The 23,388-nt window shown below is 41.2% G+C and overlaps 1 protein-coding gene across 1 annotated transcript in view; it reads right to left on the bottom strand.

Moving 5' to 3' along the window:
* The window catches only part of LOC140731558 (integrin alpha-E-like), a 319,805-nt gene that overhangs the window by 245,651 nt on the left and 50,766 nt on the right, over positions 1–23,388 (bottom strand). Inside the window, exons 6-8 of the mRNA XM_073053069.1 lie at positions 15,252–15,359; positions 11,291–11,406; positions 2,601–2,755 (exon numbers count right to left, since the gene is read on the bottom strand). Coding sequence (XP_072909170.1) covers positions 2,601–2,755; positions 11,291–11,406; positions 15,252–15,359 — 379 coding nt within the window. The remainder of the gene's footprint in view (positions 1–2,600; positions 2,756–11,290; positions 11,407–15,251; positions 15,360–23,388) is intronic.

The raw sequence follows: 23,388 nt of genomic DNA, 5'->3' as shown, positions 1-23,388 counted from the left end.
CTGGGAGGCAAACTACCATCCACATTTCTTTCCTGCATCTACAGAATTGCCTGTCTGAGCCCCTAACTATAGAGTCCCCTTATTACTGCTGCCTTCTTCTTTTTCCTACCCTTCTGAGCCACAGGGCCAGACTCTGTGCCAGAAGTGTGGCCACTGTCGCTTCCCCCAGGTAGGCCGTCCACCCCAACAGTACTTAAACAGGAGTACCTTTTGTTAAGGGGGACAACCACAGGGGTACTCTCTAGTATCTGACTCCTGCCCTTCCCTCTCCTGAATGTTACCCACTTATCTGTCTCCTGGGGCCCTGGTATGACTACTTACCTATAGCTTCTCTCTATCACCTCCTCACTTTCCCTGACCAGACGAAGGTCATCGAGTTGCATCTCCAGTTCCCTAACACGGTCCCTAAAGAGTTGCAGCTCGACTCACCTGGTGCAGATGTGGTCGTCCGAGAGGCTGGGAGTCTCCCAGACATCCCACATCTGACACCCAATACAGAACACTGACCTCACAGGCATACTACCTGTTTCTATTCCTCACAGGTAACTTACCTCCCTCAATCCGTTATCGCCAAAGTCTGAATGAGCCAAACCCCTACCACTCTGCCTCAGATCACTCTGTCGATGACCGCTTCTTTGTTTTGTTGTATGCCCTCCCTTTAGCTTTTACATTAGCCTTGCCTCTCCTGTCAGCCATGGTTATACTATTTTGCCATTTGAGTATTTTTTTTCATTTTTGGAATATATCAGTCCTGAACCCTCCTCATTTCCCCAGAAACTTAAGCCATTGCTGTTCTGCTTTAACAGTCTGACTGCATGCTATCTTTACTTTTTTACCATTTGTTCTATCCTGAGTCCCTTCACTGCAGTTCCCAGCCTTTGCCAAGTTAGTTTAAACCCTCCCCAACAGCTCTAACAAACCTGCCCACAAGAATATTGGTCCCCCTTGGGCTCAGGTGCAACCCATCACTTTTGTACAGGTCATACCTCCCCCAGAAGAGATGCCAATGATCCAAGAACCTGAACCCTGCACCAGCTTCTCAGCCACACACTTATCTGCCAAATCATCATGTTTCTACCTTCAGTGGTGCATGGCACAGGTGTCAGTTCTGAAATTACTACCCTGGAGGTCCTGCTTCTCAGCTTTCTGCCTAGCTCTCTAGATTCTCCAAGAAAGGAAATATCTAAGAAAGGCTGTGCTGTAATTGGAGAGGGTTCAAGGGAGGTTCATGAAAGTGATTTCAGCATCGAAAAGCTTGTCATATGAAGAGCTTTTGAAGGTTTTGGGCCTCTACTCACTGGAATTCAGAAGAATGAGAGGTGACCAAATTGAAACCTATCGAATGTTGACAGACCTCAAAAGAGTGGATGTGAAAAGGATGTTTGTTATGGTGGGAGAGGCTAAGAGCAGAGGACACAGCCTCAGAATAGAAGGACATCCGTTTAGAATGGAAATGAGGAAAAATTTATTTCGCCAGAGAGTAGTGAATCTCTGGAATTTGTTGCCATATGTGGCTCTGGAGGCCAAGTCATTGGGTATATTTAAGGCAGAGGTTGATAGATTCTTGATTAGACATGTTATGAAGGGATATGGGGAGGAGGCAGGAAATTGGAGCAGAGAGGGAAAATGGATCAGCCATGATGAAATGACAGAACAGGCCTGATGGGCCAAATGGCCTAATTCTGCTCCTATATCTTATGGTCTTGTGGCTTCTACAGATATGTTAAGAACAAAAGGGACAAAATTGGTCCACTGGAAGATCAGAATGGTGATCTATGCGTGGAGCCAAAAGGGATGAGGGAGATTGTAAACTGATTTTTTTGCATCTGTATTTACTCGGGAAACAAGCACAATTTATAGAAGTGAGGCAAACCAGCATCCAGGTCATGGACCCTATAAAGATTACAAAGGAGCAGAGCTTTGCTGTTTTGAGGCAAATTAGAGTGGACAAATCCCCAGGATCTGACAACATGTTCCCTTGGACCATGTGAGAGGAAAATGCAGAAATTTCAGGGGCCCTAGCAGAGATATTTCTAAGCAACATGTGAGGCACTGGAGTATTGGAGAGTAGCTAATTTTGTTCCACTGCTTCAGAAAGGCTCTAAGAATAAACCAAAAAATTACAGGCCAGTGTGCCTGACATCAGTGGACATTGGAAGGTATTCTAAGTGACCGGATATATAACTTTGAGAAAGTTAACAGGAAAGTTGATGAAGGAGTAAGTAAATGTTGTCTATATGGACTTCAGCAAGGTTTTTGACAAGATCCTGCACAGGAAGCTGGTTAAGAAGGATCAATCACTTGGCACTCAAGATGAGGTAATAAATTGGACTAGACATTGGCTTTGTGGGAGAAGCCTGAGAGTGCTATTAGATGGTTGCATTTCTGACTGAAGGCCTATGAATACTGCAAGGATCATTGCTGGGTCTGTTATTGTTTGTCATCTATATCAACAATCTGAATGATAATGTGGTTAACTGGATCAGCAATTCTGCAGTTAACACCAAGATTTGGGGTGTAGTAGACAACGAGGATGACAACCAAAAGGTGCAGCGGGATTTTTGTAATATAGTAATGACTGAAGAATATTTAATACTCACAGAACATGCTGTATTGCAGAGGCTGTCTTTGTGACTTCACCCAACTGAGACATATTTCTCACAATTGGGAAAATTCCAGAACTCAATTTTTGACTGTCCTTCAAATCAAATACTGTTTCAATTTTTCTTCCGTACTGAACCAATGCAAATTCACACTGTTAATGGAAAACAAATATAAATTTTAGTGACTACTGAGTCACAAACTGCCATTTAAAAATTATTTCATTCCAACTTGTACATATAAAACATCCCTAAAGAAAGCAAATAATGGAAAGCACTTTAAAAGAGCACAATCAAACAAAATATTACTCCAAGTTTGTTTATTTATTTATTTAGAGATAAAGTGCAGAACAAGCCCTTCTGGCACTTCGAATCACACCAGCCAGCAACCACCAATTAACCCTAGTCTAATCACAGTACAATTTATAATTACCAATTAACCCACTATCTGATATATTTTTTGACTGTGGGAAGAAACCAGAGCACTCGGAGAAAACCATCACAGAAAGGAACATCAAAATTTGATTTTAGAGGCTGCCAGAAGTGAACTCCGAACTCTGATGTCCCAAACTGTAAGAACCACTACACTACCTTGGCGCCATACGTGGTTGGATGACCCAAATATTGGTCAGAGGTAGATTTTAACAAGTGTCATGAAGTAAGGTAGAGACTGAGAGGGATTTTAAGAGGTTAGGGAATTGTTAAGATGTTAAATTGCCACTTAACATTTTGCCAGGTGAAGGTATCCAGCTTGATGGCGGGAAAATGAAATTTAGAAAAGATAAGAAGAGAAGAACTGGATGTAAAGGCTACCTTAACATTGTCAGGCTGAAGACAGTTACCTAGATAGGGCTGTGGCAAAGAAGAGAAGGATCTGAAAACAAGCAGCATTTAAAAGCAAGCTAATGAGAACCCCACAAAACTAATTTCAGGACCAAATATAAAACCAATATATCTCAAGCTGTCATGTCATCTATCCCTTTGCCTCTTCAGTTGGGATCTGCTGAGTTCTTCTATCAATATTTTGTTCCTGATCTCAGCATGATTTGGCATGTACTAGATGGGCTGAAGGGCCTGTTTCTGTGTTGTATTCTTTTATGACTCTATCTGCAGACCCTTGTGACCTCATTTTACACTCCAGTACTTCTGCATGTTAACTATTCATTGGAAGAAATACAAGAGGCAATCTCTGGCTAGCCCAGTAGCTCTTAATGTAACTGCTTCAAGTCATGGAGCTGATTGGGGGGAAAAAATCCCCTCAAGTGCTAGGTGAGCAATGGGAGATAGTGTTGTATCTCTTTAATGGACTGATCACAATGAACACCCATGGCAGGGATATTGGTATTTGTAGTCCTACTCTATAACAAGATAATCTTAGAAACATCTGCAGAAGAATCAAGTTGCCCCTTCAGGAACTAAATCAGAGAAAATTTAGGAGACAAAACAATAAGACCATAAGACATTGGAGCAGATTTAATCCATTTAGCCCATCAAGTCTGCTCCACCATTCCATCATGGCTGATTCATTATCCCTCTCAATCCCATTCCCTTGCCTTCTCCCCATAACCCTTGACATTCTGACTAATTAAGAACCAATCAACCTCCACTTTAAATATACTCAATGACTTGGCCTCCACAGCCATCAATGGCAATGAACTCCACAGATTCACAACCTCTGACTAAAGAAATTCTTCCTCATGTCTGTTCTTAATGGATGTCCCTCTATTCTGAGGCTGTGCCATCTGGTCCTAGACTCACCTATCCTCTCAACATTCACTCTATCTCGGCCTTCTATAGTTGATAAGGTTTCAATGAGATAGCCCCTTCATTCTTCTAAACTCCAGCGAGTAAGGTCCCAGAGTCATTAAATACTCCTCATACATGAACCTTTTCATTCCCAAATCATTCTCGTGAATCTCCTTTGGACCCATTTCCAATGTCAGCATATCTTTTTAAAATAAGAGGCCCAAAACTGCTCACAATGCTCCAAGTACAATCTGACCAATGCCCAATAAAGTCTCAGCATTACGTCCTTGCTCCTATATTCTAGTCCACTTAAAATGAATGCTAACATTGCATTTGCCTTCCTTAGCACCAACCTAACCTGCAAGTTAATCTTCAGAGAATCTTGCAGAACCTGCATCTCAGGTTTTTGAATATTTTGCCCATTTAGAAGACAGTCTATACCTTTATTTTTTCTACCAAAGTGTATTACTAGACATTTCCCTGCACTATATTCCATCTGCCACTTATTTGCCCATTCTCTCAATCTGTTTAATTCTCTCTGCAGAATCCCTGTTTATTTAACCCTACCTGCCCTTCACCTATCTATGTATTGTGAGCAACTTGGTCACAAATGTCTTCTTCCATTACAGGAGGACATTTTGCCCATAATTTCTTTGTTGTTTTAAAAAAATAGTTACCTGGTCTAACACTAACCCTAATGTTTAATAACCATAAGACCATAAGATAGAGGAGCAGAATTAGGCCATTTGGCCCATCAAGTCTGCTCTGTCATTTCATCATGGCTGATCCATTTTTCCTCTCAGCCCCAATCTCCTGCTTTCCCTCCATATCCCTTCATGCTCTGATCAATCAAGAATCTATCAACCTCTGCCTTAAATATATATACAGACTTGGCCTCCACAGCTGCCTGTGGCAATGAATTCCACAGATTCACCACTCTCTGGCTTAAGAAATTCCACCTCATCTCCATTTTAAAAGGACACCACTTTATTCTGAGACTCTGTCCTCTGGTCTTAGACTCTCCCAACATAGGAAACATCTTCTCCACATTCACTCTATCAAGGCATTTCACCATTTGATATGTTTCAATGAGGTCACCCTTCATTCTTCTGAATTCTGGTGACTTCTAGTAATGGCCCAATTTTCCACCATCAACTTCTGCTTTCTACCATCAACTAATCATGTATCCAGTTAACCAGCTCTCCCTGAATTCAACGCATCATGTGGAACTTTATTAATGGTTTGCATCAGTCTTCACTGTGAAAGACGCTAGCAATGTGCCAGAGGTCTGTGAGTGTCAGAGAACAGGAGTGAGTGCCATTGCTATTACAAAGGAACAGTGCTAGGCAAACTGAAGGGTATTAAGGTGGATAAGTCACCTGGACCAGATGGGCTACTTCCCAGAGTCCTGAGAAAGGTTGCAGAAGAGATAACAAATGCATTGGTTATGATCTTTCAAGCATCACTTGATTCTGGCATGGTCCTGGAGGCCTGGACAATTGCAAATGTCACTCCATTCCTTAAGAAGGGATGAAGGCAAAAAAAGAAGGAAGTTATGAAGAATGAGCTTCCTGTAGAAGTAGTAGAGGCCAGATCAGTTGTGTCATTTAAGGTAAAATTGGATAGGTATATGGATAGGAAAGGAGTGGAGGGTTATGGGCTGAGTGCGGGTAGGTGGGACTAGGTGAGATTAAGAGTTCGGCACGGACTAGGAGGGCCGGAATGGCCTGTTTCCGTGCTGTGATTGTTATATGGTTATATGGTTATATGGTTATAGGCCAGTTAGCATAACCTCAGTGGTTGGGTAAGTGATGGAGTGTATTATTAAGGATGAGGTTTCGGGATACTTGGAGACTAATGGAATAAGTCAAAGTCAGCATAGTTTCAATCAAGGGAAGTGCTGTCTGACAAAACTGTCAGAATTCTTTGAGGGTGACCAAAGGAGAGGCAGTGAATGTCATTTACTTGGATTTTCAGAAGACATTTGATAAGGTGCAACACATGAGGCTGCTTAACAAGATAGAATCCTATGGCATTACAGGAAAGATACTGGCATGGATAGAGGAATAACTGACAGGCAGGAGGCAGCAAGTGAGAATAAAAGGGGCCTTTTCTGGATGGTTGCCAGTGACTAGTGGTGTTCCTCAGGGGTCAGTATTGAGACTGCTACTTTGCACATTGTTGTCAATGATTTAGAGATTGGAATTGATGGCTTTATGGATGATACAAAGATAGGTGGAGAGGTAGGTAATGGCGAGGAAGCAATGCGATTGTAGCAGGACTTAGAAAAATTAGAAGAATGGGCAAAGAAGTGGCTGATGGAATATAGTGTTGGGAAATGTATGATAATGTATGGTCAGAGGAACAATAGTGCAGACCATTATCTAAATGGGGAGAAAATTCAAACATCAGAGGGGCAAAAGGACTTAGGAGTCTTCGTGCAAGACTCCCAGAAGGTTAATTCACAGGTTGAGTCTGTGGTGAAGGAGGGAGATGCAATGCTGGCATTTATTTCAAGGGGAATAGAATATAAAAGCAAAGAGATAATACTGAGGCTTTATAAGACACTGGTCAGGCTGCACTTGAAGTATTGTCAACAGTTTTGGGCACCATATCTCAAAAAGGATGTGTTGTCATTGGAGAGAGTCTAAAGGAGGTTCACAAGGATGATTTCGGGAATGAAGAGATTAACATATGAGGAGTGTTTGGCAGCATGGGATTGTACTCACTGGAATTTAGAACAATGTGAGGGGATCTGATTGAAGCCTACCAGATTTTGAAAGGACTAGATAAGATGGATGTGGAGAGGATGTTTCCTATGGTGGGGGTTATCCAGAACTAGAAGGCACTGGCTCAAATTTGAGGGGTGAGCTTTTAGAAGAGAGGTAAGGAGGAAATATTTTAGCCAGAGAGTAGTGAATCTGTGGAATGCTCTGCTACAGACAGCGGTGAAGGCCAAGTCTATATGTATATTTAAGGTGGAAGTTGATAGCTTCCTGATTGGTCAGGGCATCAAAGGATATGACAAAGATATGGCAGGAGTATGGGGTTGAGAGAGATCCAGGATCAGCCATGATGGAATGGCAGAGCAGACTCGATGGGCCTAACTCTGCTACTTTGTCTGAAGGCCTTACTTAAAATCCACATAAACCACCTCTACCACCATGCCGCTATGAATATTCTTGGTTACATCATCAAACATTTCAAATCAAATTGTAATACATGATCCCCCCTATACAAAGCTATGCTGACTACTCCTGATCAGCCATCTTTCTAGATATACTGAATATATATCTTATCTCTTAGAATTCTCTCCAGTAACTTGCCAACCAGAGATGTCACACTTACAATGCCTATAAAAAGTATTCACCCCCCCTTGGAAGTTTTCATGTTTTATTGTTATATAACATTGAATCACAGTGGATTTAACTTGGCTTTCTTTTGACACTGATCAACAGACTCTTTCATGTCAAAGTGAAATCAGATCTCACAAAGTATTCTAAATTAATTACAAATATAAAACACAAAAGAATTGATTGCATAAGTACTCACCCCCTCAAGTCAGTATTCGGTAGATGCAACTTTGTCAGCAACTACAGCCTTGAGTCTGTGTGGATAGGTCTCTATCAGCTTTGCACATCTGGACACTGCAATTTTTCCCCATACTTCTTCACAAAACTGCTCAAGCTCTGTCAGATTGCAAGGGGATTGTGAATATGCAGCTCTTTTCAAGTCCAGCCACAATTGCTCAATTACATTGTGGCCTGGACTCTGACTTGACCACCAGAACATTAACTTAGTTGTTTTAAAGCCATTCCTGTGTAGCTTTGGCTTTATGCTTGGGGTTATTGTCTTGCTGGAAAATAAATATTTTCCAAAGTCACAATTCTGTTGCAGACTGCATCAGGTTTTCCTTTAGGATTTCCCTGTATCTTGGTGCATTCCTTTTACCCTCTACCTTCACAAGCCTTCCAAGACCTGCTGCAGTGAAGCATCCCCACAGCATGATGCAGCCACCACCATGCTTCACGGTAGGGATTGTGTGGTTTGAAGATGTGTGGAGTTTGGCTTATGCCAAACATAGCATTTATTCTGTTGGCCAAAAAACTCAAGTTTGGTTTCATCGGACCATAGAACCTTCTTCCAGCTGACTTCAGAATTTTCCACATGCCTTCTGGCAAACTCTAACCAAGATTTTATGTGAGCTTTTTTCAACAGTGGCTTTCTCTTTGCCACTCTCCCATAAAACTGCGACTGGATGAAGCATCTGGGCAACAGCTGATGTATTTGCAGTCTCTCCCATCTCAGCCACTGAACTCCTCCAGAGTTGTCATAAGTCTCTTGGTCGCTTCCCACACTAGTCCCCTTCTTACATGGTCACTCAGTTTTTGAGGATGACCTACTGTAGGTAAGATCTACAGCTGTGCCATATTCTTTCCATTTCTTGATGATTGACTTAACTATATTCCAAGGGATATTCAGTGACTTGGAAATGTTCTCATATCCAACTCCTGACTTGTGCTTTTCAATAACTTTTTTGCAGAGTTGCTTGGAGTGTTCTTTTGTCTTCATGGTGTAGTTTTTGCCAGAATACTGACTCGCTAACTGTTGGCACTTCCAGATATAGGTGTATTTTCACAACAATCAATTGAAACACCTTGACTGCACATGATGATCTCCATTTAACTAATTATGTGACTTCTGAAGCCAACTGGCTGCACCAGTGATTATTTGGTGTATCATGTTAAAAAGGGTAAATACTTATGCAATCAATTATTTTGTGTTTTAAATTTGTAATTAATTAAGATCACTTTGTAGCGATCTGTTTTCACCTTGACCCGAAAGACTCTTTTTCTGTTGATCAGTGTCAAAAAGGCCAAATTAAATCCATTGTGATTCAATGTTGTAAAACATTAAAACATAAAAACTTCCAAGGAGGGTGAATACTTTTTACAGACACTGTATTGGTCTATAGTTCTGTTGCTCTTTGTCACTCTTTTAAAGGAATAACATTTGCCTGATACCAGCCTACTGGCTCCTCACCTGTGGCTAACAACGATCAAATATGTCATCCAGGGCTCCTGCAACATTTTCTCCTCTAGCCTCCCACATTATTCTGGGAAATACCTGATCAGGCTCTGAAGATTTATCTAACTTCATACCTCTTAAGATATCCATCAAGTTTAATTATCATTCAAACATATGTGAATACTCATGAATACAGCCAAATGAAAGAGCGTTCCTCCAGGGCCAAGTCACACAAAAAAAAAATATATATATAGCCCAAGTCCCTGAGTGACATGTCCTGTAAGTTGATGGTGCATGGGTGTTGTCGGCAAGAGCAAGTAGTTCTCAGCAGTCTGCAGACAAGTGTACACATGCACGCACGTAATCTAGCTTGTCTTCCACTGAGCAAATACTGGAGCACAGCACTGAGAGGAGGGGCTAGCCCTCAATCCAGCATGGATGCCGTGCCACACCTCCTCCCCAACATCTCCCCTACTGGACTAGCAAGCCCAGAGCATGAGGCCTAGTCCTTGTTACAACCAGGGCCAAGCAGCTCCTCTGCCCCAATAAACCAGTGAACTGGACTTGCAGTATTTTACGTTACCAATGTCCAACAGCGTCTTGTGATTGCAAGAAATACGTCCAAGACAATCACTCACTGTTACACTATACACTGCCTTCACGCACCGACTTCAACGTCTTTCTGCAACACAGTATGCACCAAGTCCAGCAATTCCAGCTCCTCTGCCAATGAGCAACTCGCTGATAGGGTAGACCTGCAGTACTTGAAGTTCTTAACTCTATCTTTGTCTTGCAATTGTAAAATGACATTTAAAAAGCCTTTGGTTGGCTCCAGAGAGGCCGCTGAATCTGAGCATGATACCATCTTACTGGAAGGAAGATCAGCTTCTTTACTAAAATGCAGACTATCCCCAACACCTCCCCATTTAAACCATAACACCATAAGACATAGGAGTAGAATTAAGCTATCTGGCCCATCGAGTCTGCTCTGCCATTCAATCATGGCTGATCCTTTTTTCTATCTCCTCCTCAACCCCAGTTCCTGGCCTTCTCCCCCTAACCTTTGATGCCATGTCCAATCAAGAACTTATGAATTTAAATACACCCAATGACTTGACCTCCACAGCTGCATGTGGCAACAAATTCCACAAATTCACCAATCGTTGGCTAAAGAAATTTCTCCGCATTTCTCTTTTGAAAGGGCACCCCTCTATCCTGAGTCTGTGTCCTCTTGTCCTAGACTCCCCCATCATGGGAAACATCTTTTCCACATCTACTCTGTTTAGGCCTTTCAACATTTGAAAGGTTTCAATAAGATACCCTCTCATCCTTCTGAAATTTACTTTTCACTTAAATTTACTTTCCTTGTTCCATTCTTCTTGTCTTTCTCCATGAGAAAAAAACAGAGGAGAAATAGTCATTAAGGACTTTGCTCATCTACTGCTCACACAAAAATGTCCCATTTGGTCTTTGAGGGGCCCTATTCTCACCCTGGTAACTTTTCTCCCCTTAATATACATCTCTGCCAATACTATCTTATGCCACTTACACTGTTAACAGTGATTCATCCTGTTACACTGTTACAAGCATCCCAGTGTAAGCTCAGGGTACAGCATTTCACCTTTCACAGGCAAGTTACAGCACTCAAGATTCAACATTGAAATCAACAACTCAGGCCAGTTCTCCAGTTCTGATGAAAGGTAATCAAGATGTAACATTAACCCATTATTTTCACGTCACAAATGCCACTTGTCCTAGTGAGGGCTTCCACCTTTTCTGTTTTTACTTATGATTTATATGTTTATTATGCCTTCATCTTTTTGCTTTGTTTATTATAAATAGTTGACATTTTTTGCTTTGAAATTAATCTATGCATTGGCCCAAGTTCTACATTTTCAGTCATTTTCATTAATTACCTCAAAGCATTTTTTCCAAATATTTCTTGTTATGTTTATAACAAATTCTTTTGCTATTTCAAAATCCTTCTTCTCAATGCTTCCTGATCCATCCAGAACAATTGCAATCTCTGTGCCTGCAAAAACAAAATCTTTATAAGTACCCGTGAAACAAGCATGCATCACATTAGCTCAGTTCTAAGAAGCATCGTACCTCAAGTTCTTATTCTCACATTTTAAGAAACTTTAGATGGGTTTTAGTGATTTAATGTCCCACTTAAGTGCATTTCCTATGTAGGTGTGGGTACCATTCTGCCAGTCAAGTTCTAATTTCATGTATTCAAGCTTTAACTTTCTGTCATTAAACAATTAAATCATATGCAATAAAATTTACATTGGAATGGAATTCCCCTCCCAGCAGTCAAGGCTAGATTTTTACAATTTACAATTTTCAAATCTAATGGTCTTCAAACAGTCTGGAATCACAGATGCTAGTAAAACTTTGTTACTAGGAAAGTTGACGAGGGTAAAGCAGTGGATGTTTTCTATATGGACTTCAGTAAGGCTTTTGACAAGGTTCCACATGGAAGGTTACTTAGGAAGGTTCAATCGTTAGGTATTAATATTGAAGTAGTAAAGTGGATTCAACAGTGGCTGGATGGGAGATGCCAGAGAGTAGGGTGGATAACTGTTTGTCAGGTTGGAGGCCGGTGACTAGTGGTGTGCCTCAGGGATCTGTACTGGGTCCAATGTTGTTTGTCATATACATTAATGATGTGAATGATGGGTGGTAAATTGGATTAGTAAGTATGCAGATGATACTAAGATAGGTGGCGTTGTGGATAATGAAGTAGGTTTTCAAAGCTTGCAGAGAGATTTAGGCCAGTTCAAAGAGTGGACTGAAAGATGGCAGATAGAGATTAATGCTGATAAGTGTGAGGTGCTACATTTTGATAGGAATAATCAAATTAGGACATACATGGTAAATGGTAGGGCACTGAGGAATGCAGTAGAACAGAATGACCTAGGAATAATGGTGCATAGTTCCCTGAAGGTGGAATCTCATGTGGATAGGGTGGTGAAGAATGCTTTTGGTATGCTGGCCTTTATAAATCAGAGCATTGAGTATAGGAGTTGGGATGTAATATTAAAATTGTACAAGGCATTGGTAAGGCCAAATTTGGAGCATTGTGTACAGTTCTGGTCACCAAATTATAGGAAAGATGTCAACAAAATAGAGAGAGTACAGAGGAGATTTACTAGAATGTTACCTGGGTTTCAGCACCTAAGTTACAGAGAAAGGTTGAACAAGTTAGGTCTTTATTCTTTGGAGCATAGAAGGTTGAGGGGGAACTTGATAGAGGTGTTTAAAATTATGAGGGGGTAGATAGAGTTGACGTGGATAGGCTTTTTCCATTGAGAGTAAGGTTCAAACAGAAGGATATGACTTGAGAGTTAAGGGGCAAAAGTTTAGGGGTAACACATGGGGGAACTTCTTTACTCAGAGAATGGTAGCTGTGTGGAACAAGCTTCCAGTAGAAGTGGTAGAGGCAGGTTTGATATTGTCATTTAAAGTAAAATTGAATAGGTATATGGACAGGAAAGGAATGGAGGGTTACGGGCTGAATGCAGGTCAGTGGGACTAGGTGAGAGTAAGCGTCAGCATGGACTAGAAGGGCCGAGATGGCCTGTTTCAGTGCTGTGATTGTTATATGGTTATATGCTGTCTGCAGACATATTCCACTGCACTCTGGCAAGCACACATGGATGTCTACTGTACCTCTCTTAATCGCAGTACTCTGCAGAGAGTGGTACAGACAGCCCAACGCATCTGTAGTTGTGAACTTCCCATGTTTCAAGACATTTACAAGGACAGCTGTGTAAAAAGGGCCCGTAGGATCACTGGGGACCCAAGCTATCCCAACCACAGTCTATTCCAGCTGCTACCATCCAGGAAGCGGTACTGCAGCATAAAAGCCAGGACCAACAGGCTTTGGGACAGCTTCTTCCACCAGGCCATCAGACTGATGAACTCACACTGACTTGAATGCACTCTATATTACATTGACTGTACTATTTATTATAAATTATTATGATTGTTCATTGCACATTTAGATGGAGACGTAACGTAAAGATTTTTACTTCTCATGTATGTGAAGGATATAAGAAATAAAGTCAACTCAATTCAATTTACAATCAATGGTGTGTATGATCCTTTCCTAACTCCTTCCTCCTCACTGTCCTGCAGTTCTGGTAAATATTACTCATCCTATTCAAACCATCGTCACTGGAAGGGCCCCCAGATTTAACTACCCTATTGTAGGTATTAACAGAAATAGCCTTCTACTCTTAAAATCTCCCTCTCCATCTCCCTCCTCCCTCTCCCTTCCCCTCCCTCTCCCTCCCTCACTCAAAACTAGGGGCATAGATTTAGGGTGAGAGGAGAAGTATTTAAAGAGAACTTGGCCCCTCAAACTCACCTTGTTATTTGATATGATTATGGCTAATCTGCTCCAGGACTCATCCTCTCTTCTGTGTCAGTTTGATGATCAGTCAAAAATGTACATACATCCTCCATAAATATATATTTTTTAAAACTACCTAGCTTTCTCGGCTCTCTGGGATAGGAACTTCTGGAGATTCACCACCCTCTGTAAGGACTTCCTATGCACCTCAGTTTTGAATGATCACTCTCTTAATTGCATCACTATGTTGCCTCATTCAAGAAATATCCTGACATCCACCTGTTATAATACACAGTAAGGATTTTATGTACTTACTCATTCTTCTAAATTCTAAAGAATACAGATATAATTTCTTCAGCGGCCTCTCATCCCAAGAATTAGCTATATTTCTTTAGGTTGCCTCCATTGCCTGCATATCCCTTTTCAAATAAAGGAATCAAAACTGTGCACAGTAATCCAGGATAGCTTCACTATTACCCTGTAACATTCTTCTTAAATAAAGGGATCAAAACTATGCACAGTATTCCAGAGGTGGCCTTACGAAAACCCTGTAATATTCTTCTCCAAGGATCGTCACTTTGTCACGGTGGGGAGGCTTGTCAATTCCTGAGGTCCCAAGAGAGATGCCATCTGGAGTTTAGCCATCTGGCCTTAGCTGCTGGTTGGGTCACCCATGGCTGTAAGGAGGATCCAGACAAAGAGTGACCCAACCAAGACCTCAATGGTAGAGCTGGCAGAAAATGATGATACATCACAATGCAATGAAGGCAGAGGAAAGTTGCAGCAGAAAAGGGTCCCTAGTCATCCCTAGTGCAACTCCATGCCATTGGACCCTGGCCTTGATCTGTCAGGGACTGTGTATTGGCTGCCCATGAATCAGCCTCTCTTCATTAAACATAGTCATACACAGGCATTCTCCATTAAGGGAATCCACCCTAACGTCCTGGATTAAATCTTGTGGTGATCAGCCAGTGGTGAATGGGTGTGGTGCCCACACTGCACCAGAATATGTTGATCCCAGATCGGCTTCTACAGCAACCTGAAGACCATCAATAGACAACCCCTTAGGAGAACATCAAGATCAGATTCAGGCTTACTATAACTGGCATATGACATGAAATTTGTTGTTTTGTGCCAGCAGTACAGTGCAATACATAATAAAAAAAACAATAAATTACAAAAAGAAATATATATATAGTGTAGAGAGAGTAGAGCAGTGAGCTACTCTCAAGTTGCACTACTACTACCCTGTAATAATATTGTAACAATACTTAATTCTGCAACTCCAACCTTCTCCCAATAAAGGTCAACATGAATTTCTTCTTTATATTCACAATGCCCCTGTTGATAAAGCCCAGAATTGTGTAAGCCTTTTTCAATGTCTTGTGCCAACAGATTTATCTGTCCCTGCATTCCATTATAATGGTATCCTTTATATTATTTTAAAAACATATTATATTATTATTAAAATATCCACACTGCTGCCAATGGTTTTCAGTTGATCATTGATCTGTTACCTGGAAATTCGTCGTCTTCCTCTTCGTCGTCGTCGTCGTTGTTGTTGTTGTTGTTGTTGTTGTTGTTGCTGTTGTTGTTGTTGTTGTTGTTGTTGTTGTGTGACTTGCCTATTCCAGAAATTACAAAAGCCACATCAAAGTTACTGTATGACCAGGGCATTATCCTTAAATCCCCTTTAAAACTCCTTACCAAGGGAAAAATATTTTGACTATCAACCCAATCCATGTCTCTTATAATCTTACATATTTCTATCAAGTCATCACTCAACTTCCTTTACTCCAGGGAGAACATCATATTTGTCTGGATTAAATTCCAGCTGCCTAAAATAAGGTCAAGAACCGCCCATTTTCTGGTGAGATAAACTATAACCATATAACAATTAGAGCATGGAAACAGGCCATCTCGGCCCTTCTAGTCCGTGCCGAATGCTTACTCTCACCTAGTCCAACTGACCCACACTCAGCCAATAACCTCTCTCTCTCTCTCTCCAACGATTACAACTCATAACTACCTCAGCACTCATGAACTGAACTGAACTTTATATTCTATGACAATTCATTTACCCCTAGACATCGATAGAGCTTGTTTATTATTGCTTATTATTATTATTCCTACACTTTTAGGTTTATTACTGCTACCTTGTGTTATATGGATATTTGCATTATTGATATGGTTTTGCTTATTTTTATTAATAAACACCTTTAAATATAGTACCACCAGACTCCAATGGATACTTCTGTCTTTGCTGGTCTGACACCCAGTTACGGGGTACGTAACATTCTATTTCCATATAACCATATAACAATTATAGCGCAGAAACGGGCCATCTCGGCCCTTCTAGTCCATGCCGAACACTTACTCTCACCTAGTCCCACCGACCTGCACTCAGCCAATAACCTTCCATTCCTTTCCTGTCGATATACCTATCCAATTTTACTTTAAATGATAATAGCGAACTTGCCTCTACCACTTCTACTGGAAGCTCGTTCCACACAGCTACCACTCTCTGAGTGAAGGAATTCTCCCTCCAGTTACCCTTAAACATTTGCCCCGTAACTCTCAACTCAGGTCCTCTTGTTTGAATCTCCCCTACTCTTAATGGAAAAAGCCTATCCACGTCAACTCTATCTATCCCCCTCATAATTTTAAATACCTCTATCAAGTCTCCCCTCAACCTTCTATGCTCCAAAGAATAAAGACCTAACTTGTTCAACCTTTCCCTGTAACTTAGGTGCTGAAACCCAGGTAACATTCTGGTAAATCTCCTCTGTACTCTCTCTATTTTGTTGACATCTTTCCTATAATTTGGTGACCAGAACTGTACACAATGCTCCAAATTTGGCCTTACCAATGCCTTGTACAATTTTAACATTACATCCCAACTCCTATACTCAATGCTCTGATTTATAACGGCCACCATACCAAAAGCATTCTTCACCACCCTATCCACATGAGGTTCCAACGTCAGGGAACTATGCACCATTATTCCTAGATCACTCTGTTCTACTGCATTCCTCAATGCCCTGCTATTTACCATGTATGTCCTATTTGGATTATTCCTACCAAAATGTAGCACCTCACACTTATCAGCATTAAACTCCACCTGCCATCTTTCAGTCCACTCTTCTAACTGGCCTAAATCACTCTGCAAGCTTTGAAAACCTACCTCATTATCCACAACGCCATCTAACAGTATCATCTGCATACTTACTAGTCCAATTTACCACCCCATCATCCAGATCATTAATGTATATGACAAACAACACTGGACCCAGTACAGATCCCTAAGGCACACCACTAGTCACTGGCCTCCAACCTGACAAACAGTTATCCACCACTACTCTCTGGCATCTCCCATCCAGCCACTGTTGAATCCATTTTACTACTTCAATATTAATACCTAACGATTGAACCTTCCTAACTAACCTTCTGTGCGGAACCTTGTCAAAGACCTTACTGAAGTCCATATAGACAACATCCACTGCTTTACCCTCATCAACTTTCTTCGTAACCTCTTCAAAAAATTCAATAAGATTTGTCAAACATGACCTTCCACGCACAAATCCATGTTGACTGTTCCTAATCAGACCCTGTCTATCCAGATAATTATATATACTATCTCTAAGAATGCTTTCCATTAATTTACCCACCACTGACGTCAAACTGACAGGCCTATAATTGCTAGGTCTACTCTTAGAACCCTTTTTAAACAATGGAACCACATGAGCAATACGCCAATCCTCCAGCACCATCCCGTTTCTAATGACATTTGGTGCTAAATTTTGCTAGGAATAATCCAGATAGGACATACATGGTAAATGGTAGGGTATTGAGGAATGCAGTACAACAGAGTGATCTGGGGATAATGGTGCATAGTTCCCTGAAGGTGGAATCTCATGTGGATAGGTTGGTGAAGAAAGCTTTTGGTATGTTGGCCTTTATAAATCAGAGCATTGAGTATAGGAGTTGGGATGTAATGCTAAAATTGTACAAGGCACTTGTAAGGCCAAATTTGGAGCATTGTGTACAGTTCTGGTCACCAAATTATAGGAAAGATGTCAACAAAATAGAGAGAGTACAGAGGAGATTTACTAGAATGTTACCTGGGTTTCAGTACCTAAGTTACAGGGAAAGGTTGAACAAGTTAGGTCTTTGTTCTTTGGAGCGTAGAAGGATGAGGGGGGACTTGATAGAGGTATTTGAAATTATGAGGGGGATAGATAGAGTTGACATGAATAGCCTTTTTCCATTGAGAGTAGGGGAGATTCAAACAAGAGGACATGAGTTGAAAGTTAGGGGGCAAAAGTTTAAGGGTGACACAAGGGGGAATTTCTTTACTTAGAGAGTGGTAGCTGTGTGGAATGAGCTTCCAGTGGAAGTGGTAGAGGCAGGTTTGGTATTGTCACTTAAAGTAAAAATGGATAGGTATATGGACAGGAAAGTTATGGAGGATTATGGGCTGAGTGCAGGTCAGTTGGACTAGGTGAGAGTAAGCATTCGGCATGGTCTAGAAGGGTCGAGATGGCCTGTTTCCGTGCCGTAGTTGTTATATGGTTATTTGAAATATTTCTGTCAGAGCCCCTGCTATTTCTACAATAACCTCACTGAAGGTCCAAGAGAATATCCTGTCAGCACACGGTGATTTATCCACTTTTATATTCCTTAAAAGCGCCAGTACTCCCTCCTCTTTAATCGTCATAGTTTCCATAACTTCCCTACTTGTTTCCCTTACCTTACACAATTCAATATCTTTCTCCTTAGTGAATACTGAAGAAAAGAAATTGTTCAAAATCTCCCCAATCTCTTTCGGCTCCACACATAGCTGTCCACTCTGGTTCTCTAAGGGACCAATTTTATCCCTCACTATCCTTTTGCTATTTATATAACTGTAGAAACTCTTCAGATTTATTTTCTCCTTACTTGCCAAAGCAACCTCGTATCTTCTTTTAGCTTTTCTAATTTCTTTCTTAAGATTCTACTTACATTATTTATGTTCCTCGAGTACCTCATTTACTCCATGCTGCCTATATTCATTGTAGATATCTCTCTTTTTCCGAACCAAGTTTCCAATATCCCTTGAAAATCATGGCTCTCTCAAACTTTCAACCTTTCCTTTCAACCTAACAGGAACATAAAGATTCTGTACCCTCAAAACTTCACCTTTAAATGACCTCCATTTCTCTATTACATCCTTCCCATAAAACAAATTGTCCCAATCCACTCCTTCGAAATCCTTTCACATCTCCTCAAAGTTAGCCTTTCTCCAATAAAAATCTCAATCCTGGGTCCAGTCCTATCCTTCTCCATAATTATATTGAAACTAATGGCATTGTGATCACTGGATCTGAAGTGCTCCCCAACACGTACCTCCATCACCTGACCTATTTCATTCCCTAACAGAAGATCCAACACTTCCCCTTCTCTAGTTGGTACCTCTATGTATTCTAGTTGGTACCTCTATGTATTCTAGTTGGTACCTCTATGTATTCCTGCAAAAAACTATCCTGCACACATTTTACAAACTCCAAACCATCCATCCCTTTTGCAGTATGGGCTTCCCAGTCTATGTGTGGAAAATTAAAATCTCCCACAATCACAACCCTGTGTTTACTACAAGTATATGCTATCTCCTTGCAAATTTGCTCCTCCAATTCTCGCTCCCCATTAGGTGGTCTATAATACAGCCCTATAAGTGTTACTACACCTTTCCCATTCCTAAATTCCACCCAAATAGCCTCCCTAGATGAGCCCTCTAATCTATCCTGCCAGAGCACAGCTGTAATATTTTCTCTGACAAGCAACGCAACACCTCCCCCTCTTGTCCCTCCGATTCTATCACACCTGAAGCAATGAAATCCAGGAATATTTAGTTGCCAATCACACCCCTCCTGCAACCATGTTTCACTAGTAGCTACAACATCATATTCCCAGGTATCAATCCATGCTCTAAGCTCATCCACCTTTCTTACAATGCTCCTAGCATTAAAATAAATGCATTTAAGAAATTCTCCACCTCTTCCTCTCTGTTTATCTCTAACAGTAAAAAGAACTTTACTGTCTTCTTTTTCTTCCTTCTCCCATACATCTGTTCCTATACTCTGGTTCCCCTCCCCCCTCATATCTAGTTTAAATCCACTGGATACTTAGCACATTTAACAAATTCCACCCCATCTAAGCCCATTGAGCTAAGGCAATTCCAATCAATATTCAGAAAGTTAAAATCCTCCACTGTTTCTGTGATCTCCTCTATAAGACCTCCCTCCCCTTTCTCGATCTCTCTGTCTCCATTTCTGGAAGCAAACTCTCAATCAATATCTTTTATAAACCTATCAATTCCCAAGGGGTATTTTGACTGTACCTCTTCCCATCAGAGCCCCTGTAAAAATGTTCTTCCCTTTTCTCAGTTCCTTCACCTCCTCCACATCTGTTCCCAGGATGTGGCTTTCCTTTCCAGGATGTCAAAGATGTCTTCTTTCTTCAAAGAATGTCTTTTTCCTCCACTATTGATGCTGCCTTCACCCACATCTCCATTTTCCAAACATCCATGCCCACCCCATCTTTCTGCCACCTAGAGTTCCTCTTATCCTTACTTACCACCCCGTGAGTCTTTGCAACCAACACATCATCCTCCACATCTTCCACCATCTCCAAAGGGATCCTACCACTAAACATACTTTTATCTCCTCTGCCACCCCCCCCCCACTTTCCACAGAGATCACTCCCTCCACCATTCCCTTGTCCATTTGTCCCTCGCCACTAATCCCCCTCCCAGCACTTATCCCTGCAAACGGCCCAAGTGCTACACCTGCCCATTCACATCCTCCCTCACCTCCATTCAGAGTCCTTCCAGGTGAGGCAACACTTAACCTGTGAATCTGCTGGGGTCATCTACAGTGTCTGGTGCTCCGGATGTGACCTCCTCTATTGTGAAACCCTTTGTAAATTGGAGGACTGCTTCATTGAGCACCTCTGCTCCATCTCCCAAAAGTGGAACTTCATGGCAGCCAAACATTTTAATTCCAGTTCCCATTCCCATTCTGACATACTGGCCCATGGCCGTCTCTTGTGCCAAGATGAAGCCACCCTCAGGGTGGAGGAGCAACACCTTTTATTCCATCTGGATAGCCACTAACCTGATGGCATAAATATCAATTTCTCCTTCCGGTAAAAAAAATACCAAAAGCATTCTTCACCACCCTATCCACATGAGATTCCACCGTCAGGGAACTATGCACCATTATTCCTAGATCACTCTGTTCTACTGCATTCCTCAATGCCCTGCTATTTACCATGTATGTCCTATTTTGATTATTCCTACCAAAATGTAGCACCTCACACTTATCAGCATTAAACTCCATCTGCCATCTTTCAGTCCACTCTTCTAACTGGCCTAAATCGCTCTGCAAGCTTTGAAAACCTACTTCATTATCCACAACGCCACCTATCTTAGTATCATCTGCATACTTACTAATCCAATTTACCACCCCATCATTCAGATCATTAATGTATATGACAAACAACACTGGACCCAGTACAGATCCCTAAGGCACACCACTAGTCACTGGCCTCCAACCTGACAAACAGTTATCCACCACTACTCTCTGGCATCTCCCATCCAGCCACTGTTGAATCCATTTTACTACTTCAATATTAATACCTAACGATTGAACCTTCCTAACTAACCTTCAGTGCGGAACCTTGTCAAAGGCCTTACTAAAGTCCATATACACAACATCCACTGCTTTACCCTCGTCGACTTTCTTCGTAACCTCTACAAAAAATTCAATAAGATTTGTCAAACATGACCTTCCATGCACAAATCTATGTTGACTGTTCCTAATCAGACCCTGTCTATCCAGATTATTATATATACCATCTCTAAGAATACTTTCCATTAATTTACCCACTACTGACGTCAAACTGACAGGCCTATAATTGCTAGGTTTACTCTTAGAACCCATTTTAAACAATGGAACCACATGAGAAATATGCCAATACTCTGGCACCATCCCCGTTTCTAATGACATTTGAAATATTTCTGTCAGAGCCCCTGCTATTTCTACACAAACTTCCATCAAGGTCTTAGGGAAAATCCTGACAGCACACGGAGATTTATCCCCTTTTATATTCCTTAAAAGCACCAGTACTTCCTCCTCTTTAATCGTCATTGTTTCCATAATTTCCCTACTTGTTTCCCTTACCTTTCACAATTCAATATCCTTCACCTTAGTGAATACCGAAGAAAAGAAATTGTTCAAAATCTCCCCCATCTCTTTTGGCTCCACATATAGCTGTCCACTCTGATTCTCTAAGGGACCAATTTTATCCCTCACTATTCTTTTGCTATTAATATAACTGTAGAAACCCTTTGGATTTATTTTCACCTTACTTGCCAAAGCAACCTCATATCTTCTTTTAGCTTTTCTAATTTCTTTCTTAAGATTCTTTTTACATTCTTTATATTCCTCGAGTATTTCATTTACTCCATGCTGCCTATATTTATTGTAGATATCTCTCTTTTTCCGAACCAAGTTTCCAATATCCCTTGAAAACCATGGCTCTCTCAAACTTTTAACCTTTCCTTTCAACCTAACAGGAACATAAAGATTCTGTACCCTCAAAATTTCACCTTTAAATGACCTCCATTTCTCTATTACATCCTTCCCATAAAACAAATTGTCCCAATCCACTCCTTCTAAATCCTTTCACATCTCCTCAAAGTTAGCCTTTCTCCAATCAAAAATCTCAACCCTGGGTCCAGTCCTATCCTTCTCTATAATTATATTGAAACTAATGGCATTATGATCACTGGACCTGAAGTGCTCCCCAACACATGCCTCCGTCACCTGACCTATCTCATTCCCTAACAGGAGATCCAACACTGCCCCTTCTCTAGTTGGTAGCTCTATGTATTCCTGCAAAAAACTATCCTGCACACATTTTACAAACTCCAAACCATCCATCCCTTTTGCAGTATGGGCTTCCCAGTCTATGTGTGGAAAATTAAAATCTCCCACAATCACAACCCTGTGCTTACAACAAATATCTGCTATCTCCTTACAAATTTGCTCCTCCAATTCTCGCTCCCCATTAGGTGGTCTATAATACACCCCTATAAGTGTTACTACACCTTTCCCATGCCTCAATTCCACCAAAATAGCTTCCCTAGATGATCTCCCATTCTGGTATTTTACCTCTTCTGACCTTCCTATCACTTCCCCCGGGTCACCTCCTCGTTCCCTTTCTCCTATGGTCCACTCTCCTCTCCTATCAGATTCCTTCCTCTCCAGCCCTTTGCCTTTCCCAAACTCTTGGCTTCGCCTATCACCTTCCAGCTACCCTCCTTCCCCTCACCCCACCTTTTTATTCTGGCATCTTCCCCCTTTCTCATATTTACTATTTCTGTGATCTGCTTACATATCTACTCTTAGTCTAGCCCACTATAAATATAACGATTATAAAGATTAGCTCTATTTGCCACATGTGCGTTAAAACATTGAAACATACAGTGAAATAAATCCTTTGCATCAATAACCAAGACAATGCAAGGATATGCCTGGCAGCCCACAAATGTCACCGTACTTCCGGTGCTAACATAGTATGCCCACAACTTACGAACCATTACTAACACATAAA

Source organism: Hemitrygon akajei, chromosome 8 (genome assembly GCF_048418815.1).
Source record: "Hemitrygon akajei chromosome 8, sHemAka1.3, whole genome shotgun sequence".
Lineage (NCBI taxonomy): Eukaryota > Metazoa > Chordata > Chondrichthyes > Myliobatiformes > Dasyatidae > Hemitrygon > Hemitrygon akajei.
This window is presented reverse-complemented; position numbering and strand designations above follow the sequence as displayed.